At 50.6% G+C, this 10,407-nt stretch overlaps 1 protein-coding gene across 4 annotated transcripts in view; it reads right to left on the bottom strand.

Moving 5' to 3' along the window:
- Nucleotides 1-644: 644 nt before the first annotated feature.
- Nucleotides 645-10,407, bottom strand: part of DAGLA (diacylglycerol lipase alpha) — a 56,411-nt gene continuing 46,648 nt past the window's right edge. For all 4 annotated transcript variants that reach the window (XM_030273597.4, XM_041716482.2, XM_030273599.4 and 1 more), the window contains 4 exons: nt 10,056-10,252; nt 9,124-9,253; nt 8,532-8,713; nt 645-7,890 (listed from right to left, as the gene is read on the bottom strand). In XM_030273597.4, coding sequence (XP_030129457.3) covers nt 6,963-7,890; nt 8,532-8,713; nt 9,124-9,253; nt 10,056-10,252 — 1,437 coding nt within the window. In that variant the 3' untranslated portion in view covers nt 645-6,962. The remainder of the gene's footprint in view (nt 7,891-8,531; nt 8,714-9,123; nt 9,254-10,055; nt 10,253-10,407) is intronic.

Here is a 10,407-nt window from a genome sequence, read left to right as displayed (position 1 = left end):
GGGAAGATCTCCACACTGTTCAGGCTAGAATATCCAATAGATTGAATATTTGGGATATAACCTTGACTGAAAGCACACATGCTTCTCTTCTATCCCTGTCATTCCCATCCACTCCCAAAAAATTCCCTGTTTGCACTAAAATCCTTCTTTTTATCGGACAGGTTGAATTTAACTCGGAATAACTCAAAGCATCCAGTTCCTTCCTTAATTTCCTTCTCCACAGAAGGAGAGATTCCTAGAATTCATCTCAAGGGACAGGGATCATGGAATCCTGGAATGGTTTGTGTGGGAAGGGACCTTAAAGATCCAGTTCCATTCCTGCCATGGGAAGGGACACTTTCCACTACTTCCAGGACAACTTCCAGCCTGCTCCAACCTGGCCACAGGATGGCAAATCCACAACCTTTGGATGTTCCCCCAAGTATTTTCCTGCTCCAAAGGCTGAGATCCAGAGCAGAGAGAGCTGGAGAAGAAACAACCAACCCCCAGTGATTCCCTGGATCCTTCCCAAGAGCCGCACACCCAATTCCTGATGTCCTTCCCTCCTCTCCAACTCACTCACCACCCTTCAAGGCAGAAACCTCAGGCAATTCCCAACCATCCATGTCCAGGACATCCTTGGGAACAGTCACATACTCCAGCCATGCTTCCAACATCCATTTTATACAGAGTGCCATAGAATATACATAAAATTTATATACATCCATGATTCTGGAATTAGGTTATAATTAATCCGGTTCTTTCTTTACAGCGGGATTAGTTCAGATCTTTCGTACAGAGGTACAAAAAAAGTCACATGGAGAATGAAGGGCACATGAGGAGTGCTTGAGTTTCCTTGGAATCTTCATGCTGGGGCAGCTCGGAGCAGGGATTCAGAGGGCAGCATTCCCAGGATGTGCGTGGGGATGCAGGATGCTGGGCTGTTTCCCCCACAGTTGCATATCCAAGTGCTCCAAGACCTGCCAGAAGCAGTGGGAGTGCCTCAGAGGTCCCTGGAAGGGTTGGTTCTCCCAAAAAGGCCAAAGGCTTCAGCTCTAAGGAGGCAATTAGGATCCAGCAGGAAATGAATCCAGAGGTATCCTGCTCTGAGCTGCCCCAGCACGAGATGGGACACAGGTGACAGGCAGGAAGGGCTTTTCCAGAGAGGCAGAGCCAAAGGAAAGGGGCTTGCAGGGCTCAACATTCCAGACAGGGAGGCACAGCCCATTTCCAAATATCCCTGTGCCATTAGGAATTCCACTTGATGCCAGGACAGGAGCTCGAGAGTATTTCCTGGATTTGTGGAGGGAAAGGTGGGAAGCCAGAGCTGCAGGTGAGGCCACTCTGCCACCACCAAGCACTGGGGACATCCCAGGAAAGGAGTTAGGACCCAAAGGGTGTGGCAGTGTCCTAGGAAAAACCCCTGCCAGGATCCCTTTGCACACAAACTTCCCAAAAGTGGATATCCCAGCAGGACAGGCCCGTGCCACCCCACCTGGGACTTTCAACTCTGAGCCATGGGAACTGCACCGAAGCCTGGGATGGGAAGCAGGGAAGTGGAATCCAAAGAAAAAACCAATGTCAAGGCTTGTTCCTGTGCTGCAAGGATTTTCAAGAATCAAGAGGTGAAGACAGGGAGAGGTTCCCCTAACCCCACAGGTGTGCTGGGAAGGTGGGAAAGTCGGGGCACGCAGCATGGTGTGACACAGTGACGTCAGAGGGATTGGACACAACAAGGAAAGCAGGAAAAATTCCCAAGGAGCTTACCTTTGGAAGGGGGCTGCTCCAGAGCCAGGGAGAAACTTGGTGTGGGCTGGAGGAAATCACCTGCCTCAGGTCAAGATTTGCTTTTGGCACTTGGATACGACCTCAGGCAGCAGGGAAAAGTGGGAAGATGTGGGAAGTCCTGGCTGAGGCAGAACGGAAGAGCTCGGGAGCAAGGGCAGCTCCTACCAGGCCTTGGCCACACTTCCATCCTCCCAAAGAAGTGGAAAGTAAGGTGGGAAATGTCTGATCCCAGAAATTGGGACCTGAAGTCAGGGAGAACAAAGGCACAAGAGGTATGAACTCAAAACACATGGAAAAAGCAATGGGAATGGAGACAGCAAAGCACTTGGAGGCTGATGATGATTCCCTATGACAAAACAAGGAATTGCCCTAGTCCTTGGCTATTTGGAATTTCCAGCCCTTAAGCAGCTCCTTGGAGCTGGAAGAAGGGGAAGGACATCAATGACTGCTGATCCAGCCCCCTTCCCATCCCTCTCTCCATCCATAACACCCCTGTGGATCTGACTGGAGAGCAAAGGACTCCCAGACAGAATCCCAGCTTCCAGATGCAAGATTCCTTCCTCTCCTTCTTCCCACAGCTGCCAAGGATGGGCAGTGTTTGCCTCCAGCAGGATCCATGCAGCATTGCTTCCTCCACGCAGGAGCCATGAGAGGGAGCTTTGGCACAAGAAATGAGGCTCTTCCTGAAATCCAGCAGCTCTTCCCAAAAATCAGCACTGCACAGGCTCTGGGAACAAAGGAACAAGCACAGTTCCAGGCAGTGCTTTCCAACTGCTTTCTTCAGAGGAATTTCTCAGCAGAGCAATCCATGCAGAGGTGTTGCTGGCATTCCAACCTTCCCTTTCCTGCAGCACTGTAACAGTGCAAGCAGAGAATCACAGAATTCCAGAATTGTTTGGAAATTCCCACCCATTGCCATGGGCAGGGACATCTTTCCCTAGCCCAGGTTGTTCTAAGCCTTATCCAACCTGGCCTGGAATATTTCCAGGGATGAGGAATCCACATCTCCCTTGGCAATGTTTGGATGTTACACAAAGGCTGCAGTTACAACCACTATTCCTAAACCCATTAGAATTAAATATTCCTGCTCCCATCCTGCAAAGCCAGAATGTCCTACTGCCAAGGGAAGAATATCCCAGAATGGATAAGGATAAACCCAGCATGGAGGGGAGCTCCAGCCCAGCAATTCCCAAGGCAAGCACAGAAGGGCTCTGCTGCCCAATGGAGGCTCTTGGATACCGCCTCAAAACACAAATCCAAACACACCCATTCCAGCAATGATTAAGCTCACCTAATTTCCATTGCTAGGAGTAATCCTGATTATTCCTATGTCCCAATTTGTAAGTGAAAGTTGTGTGGGCGAGTCCATGGAAATAATATTATCTGCCTGCAGGAAAAGAGCAGCAAAAGCTGGGAAAACATCAAAGTGCTTGGAGCATGTGTTAGAGATACTGATCCTGTATCCCCACACTTGGAGCTTTTCCTCCTTACATGCCCTTGGAAACAGATTTCCCACTTTAATCCTGCATGGGACCATCAACTATTCCCGGAATCTAACATCATAAAAGAATAGAACTGGGAATCACTGGAATTCTATAACCACACTCCCCATCCATTGCAGAGACCAAAATACCTCCCACAAATGGGAAGTATTTTGCTTTGGAAAGAAGTTCCTAAAAAGTTCCAAGAATCTCATTTAACTGCTTTGGAGTTGTTTTCCCATGTTTCCCATGTACTACCAGGGATGTGGAATGAGCCATCAGCACCCTGAGAGAAGGGAGGGATGATGTGGCTCCTGAAATAGGTGAGAACAGGGAGCAAAGAAAAGAGGGAAGTTTTACGAGGGAATGAATAGTCCAAATGGAGAAGGCAGCCCTGATGGAGAAGAAGCAATGATAAATATCAGAAAAGGGCTGGTATATCCTCAGCACTGCAAGATCCTTCCCAAATTTTTGGCACTGCTGCAATGAAAGCAACAATAAGATCAATTTACTGGTGCAGAAGAGCCTCAGCTCCATTCTTCTGCCACAAAACCCTTGGAATAGTTTGTTGTAAAGGACCTTTAAAGGTCACAAAGTCAGTCCAAGGTAGAGAGATCAGAATGGATTTTAAGGATGAGGCAAGGAATGGGTGACCTGTTGGCCAGTCAGAGATCTGAGGTGTCAGGCACTTCCAGCACTGCCTCTGCACAGGTTGGAACATCCTGTTGGAGTATCATGGGAATATCCGAAGATCAGAAGGCACAAAGCTGAAGAAGAAGAAGCAGAAGCCAAAAGATTTGGAAAACCGGAGATGCTTCGTATTCCCAAAGACAGAGCAGGAAGAAAAAGCAGGATGTGTGTACAGTACAGATGAAGGAGGTAGCTGCAGCTTCAACATTTATTTCAGCATTCCAGGTGTGCTTTTCCAGGAGGATATGGGAGACCAGCCTTTCCAAATGCCCAGATAGCAAAGGAGTGATGGGAATGGAGACACAGAATGCTGAGGATCAAGACACAGTAATGGGGATCAAGACACAGAGACATTTAAAGCAGAAATAATTCCAAGAACGTGGATTTCATTTGGGAGGATTGGGATCAGATCTGTTTGTCAACAAAAACCAGGAATTATCCACGATGGGATACAATGAGAACCTTTGAGGGGCTCTTTTGTGCCTTTACTCCTTGACCTGTGGCAAGTCCAGCTCCCAGGAATTACGTATTTCCAGGTTTTCCAAAGTCCAGTAATCACAGAGCAAAAAAAAAAAAGGAGCATTCCAGACTGCTTCCTGTCTGGGCAAGGGAAGGCCATTCCTATGGGATACAGTTCCAATGGCACAAAGAAGGAAAGAGTCACCCAAGGACTGAGTTTTCCAGGACACGGCAGAGGAACATCAGGGAAGGGACTTTCTAGTGCAACATTTGAGCCATGGAATATCAGCAGGTTCCCACGGGAATCATTCTAGGAGGGAGATATCCCACTTTTCCTCACCTGGAGGCACCTCCCACCAGTAGTTCCATCTAATCCCAGGTATCCATGTCGCTCCCAGGGATAGAGATGATCCTTTTCCTTAGTGTTTTAAAGTGCTTTGCAGATCCCAAGCTCTGCCTTAGTGCTAAGGGTTAATTCCTGCTGGGAATAAGGGCAGGAATGAGCTCCTTATCCCAGACTCCTGGACCAGAAGGGGAGCTAGCCTGCTAGCCCCAGCCTCCCTGCCCCTCAGCTCCCCTTTTCCCCTCAAACCTTCCCAGATTATTGTGCGTATTCCTGAAAAATCACCTCAGTAGTGTTTCCTGAGTGCAGGAATTCCTCCTTACCATGTGCTGTGCTCCTGAACCACCTGCTCCCTGCTCCTTTTTTAAGGACCTGGCTGCTCAGAAGAAAAGGATTTTTCCTTCTCCAAATCCCTCTGAATCCAGAGGGCTTCCTCCCTCTGTTTCCACTCAGGCAAAGGTCACCTTTGGAACCTTAAACCACAGGGATTATGTTTTCCTGGCTGCTTGAAGCACTTCTGAAGGCTCTGAAACGGGTAAGGAGCAGGGGCTGGAGCATCCCATGCTGAATGCAGTGGGATATCAGCACTTGGACCCAGAATCCAGTGGAATTCCATGCACCCAGGATTATTTACATCAATGCACACTGGTTATAAAGTGCTCAACGGTACTGGATCCCAGGAAGCACAGCCCTGACCCATCCTGGCACTTCCACAGCCCACAAGGAGACCAGGAAGCCTGGGATTTGCCAGGAGCTGAGCTCCTGGAAAGCACAGCATCCTCCTACAATGGAAATAGCACTGCTAAGGAGGGGAAAAGTGAGCAACCACATAATTCTAAGGAAGATAAACCAGGAATTTCTTTTCCAGGGAGGAAGGATGGAGCTCTGGGGAGAGCCATCAGTAACTGCTGAGCTTTGAGGGGGAGTAGTGGCAATTCAAGGCCTTTTCCAGGTCCCAAAAATGTTTCATTTCCTAGGATAGGTAGTTTTCCTCCTGCTCCCATCATTGGAAAACCTGCCTGGAGAGGTACAGCAGGCTCCTCTGGGCCCACAGGCTCAGGTAGTTTTCCTAACTTGCTCAAACTTTCCTATATGGAATTGTGCAGGTGGGGAGAGGGGGCAGGTGGTTACCCCCAAATCCAAGCCACTTGGGAAGCGGGGGCTTGGAATTCTGCCTGCCCATCCTCTCTTCTCTCAGTCCCCAGAGGGAACAGCACAGGAAGGAGAGGATGACCATGGATTTTCCTTCAGGAAAGCCTCCCTGTTTCCTTAATAAATACCTTCGAACCAGCTTAGCAGCTCTGTAAACATACAAGAGATTGCAACACTGGGAAAAAGTCCATCTTTTCCCAGAATTCCCAATGACAGAGGCTGGCACTGATCCACAGATGCTGCATATGGGTGGTGTGAGGACCCACAGGGATCCAGGAGAGAGACTTCCAGACTCCACAGGGGCCTGGAAAATAATGCCAGTGCATTTTGCAGTTGATCCATCCACATCCATGCAGCTCTGAGATGAGAATCCTTGCAGTCCCACAGGAATGTCGCCAGCTTGGAGGGGTCCAGGGAGCTGAGGAGTGATGGGGGTGATATCCAGGAGAACTTTCTGCCAAAGGCAGAGGGATTGGGCTCTTGGGAACAGCGTCCTTCCCTCTCAGGAGTGCTCGGGGGAGAGAAACCATGGTGCCAGCCCCATTCCTGCTGCGCCTGGCCAGGAAGGGGAGACTGGATTTGGGGGGAATACAGCCCCAATGGCTTTAAAACAGGAGTGTCCTACAAAAGCAATCCCCATGGAAGTGTGCCGAATTGGATCTTGGGCCGGATCAGTGGTAGTGCAACAGGGCCCAAAGTCTCAATCCGCTCATTTCCCAAAACCACCGGCTCGGTCCCGAGGAGAGGGATCTGGCCCGGCTCCCTCCTGCTTCCATCTATCCAGGTATCTCACTCCCAAACTCAGCAGGTGCCCCAGGGCAAGGAATCTGCCTCTGGAATGAGACAGGCTGAGGTAGGGAACTTTAGTGCCTCAGACCCTCTCAGGCCCCGTGGGGCAAAGCTTCTCCCAAGCTCCAAGCACAGGATTCCAGCACAATCCATCCTCCAGACACCACCACTGGGTCACCCCAGAAAGGATTTTTCCAGCTGTCTCCTCTGATCCCAACTGCCCGATGACAGCTTCCTCCATGGATTATCCCACTTGGATCATTCCTCCCCTTTCCCCTGCACTAAAGGGCCGAAATCATGAGGTCGTCCTGCTTGGCAGGGCTGGTTACATGTCCAGAGGGGGTGGAAGTCCGGATTTTATCCGTGGCCAGGCATTCCTGGCTGCTCACACCCGTGGGAGTGATATCCATGAGTTCTCCGGATGAGCTAAGGGGGAAGGAGGGTGACACGGAGATTCCCGACGAAGGATCTGTCGAGCCCGCGAACAACCTCGGGGGCTTTGGGACTAAGTTGGGCTCGTACTGTGCCCTCAGCAGGATCTCCTGGTCGCTGACGGATTTGGGCATCTCCGCAAAGTCGCTGGAGCTGTCCGACACCATCATGCAGTAAATGTCCTGGAAGGAGCTGCTTTTGCTGTCCAGGTTGAAGAGGCTGTCGATGAACTCGGCAAATTCCAGCACCTGGGGACTGGGAACGTCGGCCAGGCGGCCGTTGTGGAGCGGTGGCTCTTCCCGAGGGGACGAGGACGCGCGCTCCCCGTCACTCCCGGTGCCCTCGGCGCTGCAGCGGCGCTGGGGGGTGGTGCCGCCGCTGTTGAGGACGTTTTCTGGGGGCTGTGTCTCCTGGGAATGCTTGGAGAGGCTGTCAGCAGCCAGCAGCTCTGTCCGGGAGCTGAGGGAAGGGTTTTCCTCAGGGATAACGGGGTCTATATAAAAGCAGTGCGTCTCGTCCTTCTCCATGACCGCATGGAGGCTGGGGGAGCCCCGGATGCTCCGGAAACCGGAGGAGCGCCGGGAATCGAAGCTGTAGATGGATTCATTGTCCGAGAGGCTCTCCATGGTGGCCAGAGGGGCACGGCGGTCCTGGAGCTCCACGGAGAGACGTTCCTTAGTGTCCAGGAGAAGCAGCTCCACGGGGTCCTTCTGCACAGGAGAAAGTGGCTTTGTCTCATAGAATCCCTCCAGGCTGATTTCCGAATGGGATTTGCTCCTACAACAGGAAACAGAGAACATGAGGCTGCAGAATTCCAGAACATCTAGAGGATCCAAGGGTTCCTCACACTGCTCCATCAAACAGAGGCATCCACAGCTCCAGGGAATCTCTTCTCGCTCCATCCTCCCAGCTGGAAATATCGCAAATGGATTCAGGATTCTCCCTATGCAAACTCCAGTTCTTGCCCTTCTCCCTTTTTTCCTGGCTCACTAAATCCTTCTCTCCTGTCCAGAGAGGCTGTAGACTATCCCTGATGGCGCTCCAGGTTGGACAGGGCTTGGAGTAACCTGGGCTGGTGGAAGGTGTCCCTTCCCATGTCAGGGGCTGGAACTGGATGATTCTTAAATCCCTTCCAAACCAAACTGAATTTGGCTCCAAGTTTTACTTTGGGAAAACCCCATCTGTCTGCATAAGGAGAAAAAAAGGAAGTCTCTTCCATACCTTTTCCTGACCTTGCTGCAGTCAAATTCCTAAGCAACACAAGGGACTTTTCCCCCTGGCATTCCTCAAGATATCCTGAAGCTTTAATTCCCACACAGGTCCATGGATCTGTCTTTCCCACAAACACGGATCACAATGCTTCAAGAGGAAGAGGACCCACACCTAGGGCCAATATTCCATATAAAATCTCTCCTTACTTGGTACTGCTGTTCCTTCTGTCTGCTGGGATGGCTCCAGTTCCGATCTGTACGGAGGGACAGCTGGGCAAGGGCTGGCTCTGGAATATCAGCTCCGGGGTGAGATCCACTTCCGTAGGACTCACCATCACTTTGGCTGCAGAAAGCAGAGCTGTTTTCCCCTTGTTGTAGTTCTCCAAGACCTGTCCAAGGAAAGCAGAGGAACAGCAGGGATTGACTGGAGGCTTTCAAACAGTGGAATTGGCCTCTTTCTTCCCAGAGCCTTCTGGAAGCACAGGGAGATAAAGGATTAGATGGATAAATCCTGACACATCCCTGGATGTCACCTGGGCTCCAGTTTAATGGCAGCTCCTGGAATGAACCATCACCACCCAACCTCACATTATTCTGATGTTAAATTTGGAAACAGGAGCTTCTGGGACTGTGGGAATTCCATTCCCAGACCTCATCACACTCCACTCCAATACTCTGTGCAAGACTGACCTTTCCTCCTCTTCTCTGAAATAAACAGCCTAGTGTATTTAACCAGCAGCATTCCCGGGCTAAGCCTGTCTGTCCCAATGGTTTTTGGGATGACAATTCCCTGCCTTACCTTGTTGAGCCCTTCCATGACCACGTAGGGCAGGTGTTCATGCAGCATGGCTGGGGAGATGATGACCTCGTTGAAGGCCTTGTTGTCCCCCCAGATGGCAAAGTAGGTGGGATCCTCCTGCTCACAGCAGCTGGAAAAGGGATGCAGACAACAGGGAAAATGGGATAGAAGAGCAGGGCAGTGTTTTGGCATGTGAAAACAGCAGGATGCAGAAGGATGAAAAGAGGAAGAACAGGGAGGAGCTGTTTAAATACATACTGCTCCAAAATCCTGCATTATTCAACAGGGACATGATTATCCATGGGCTAATCATCATCTAAAGAGGAAAAGGACTTTGGACAAGGGCCTGGAATAATGGGAAAAGGAGGAGTAGCTTTAAGCTGAAAGAGGGTGGGTTTAGACGGGATATTGGGAAAAAATTCTTCCCTGTGAGGGTGCAAAGGCGCTGGCACAGGTTGTCCAGAAAAGCTGCAGCTGCCCTATCCCTGGAAGTTTGCCAGGTCAGTTTGGATAGGCTTGGAGCAACCTGGGATAGTAGAAGCTATCCGCCCGTGACAGGGGCTGCAACTGGATGATCCTTAAGTCTCTTCCAACCCAAACCATTACAGCATTCCATGTGCTGGTTTAGATTAGATATTGGAAGAAATGCTTCCCTGTGAGGGTGGTGAGACTGGAAAACTGAGTTGAATTTCCAAGGGAAGCTGTGGCTGCCCCATCCCTGGAAGTGTTCAAATCCAGGTTGGACTGGGCTTGAAGCAACCTGGTCTGGTGGAAGGCATCCCTGCCCATGATCTCCACAGTCCCTTCCAACCCAAACCATTCCATAACTCCACCAGCACAGACACAACCACTGTCTCCATGAGACAGTGGGGAAGAAAACCCCCTTCTCCTTGTGTCAGGGAGAGTTTTCCACCAGGAATTGCAGGACTCACCAGCACTGCTCAGCAGGGTGGTTGTGCACCACGTGGATGATGCGGCCAGGGGGGTACAGAGGGGTGCTGGCACTCAGGGCGATGGTCAGGTCACTGGGATGTGTCCAGAGCCGGTTACTTGTCACTGAGTTCTCCTCTGGCTCCTCGGGAAGCTCGGATTTGGGAATGCACTTAGTAGCCCCCACAATGATCCGCCACTGTTCCCACAAAAGAGAGAGGAGGAAGGATTTAAAGAGAGAAAAGCAAAAATAAGCAGAATTGCCTTGTAAGGCTTGAGAGGTTTAAAGAATTCCAGAGGCAGGATATTCCCAGTTTTCTTTCACACAGGAGGGATTTGTCTAACGAAGGAGTG

Source organism: Taeniopygia guttata, chromosome 5 (assembly GCF_048771995.1).
Source record: "Taeniopygia guttata chromosome 5, bTaeGut7.mat, whole genome shotgun sequence".
Classification (NCBI taxonomy): domain Eukaryota; kingdom Metazoa; phylum Chordata; class Aves; order Passeriformes; family Estrildidae; genus Taeniopygia; species Taeniopygia guttata.
The sequence above is the reverse complement of the archived record's forward strand: the minus strand, read 5'-3'. Positions and strand labels throughout refer to the sequence as shown.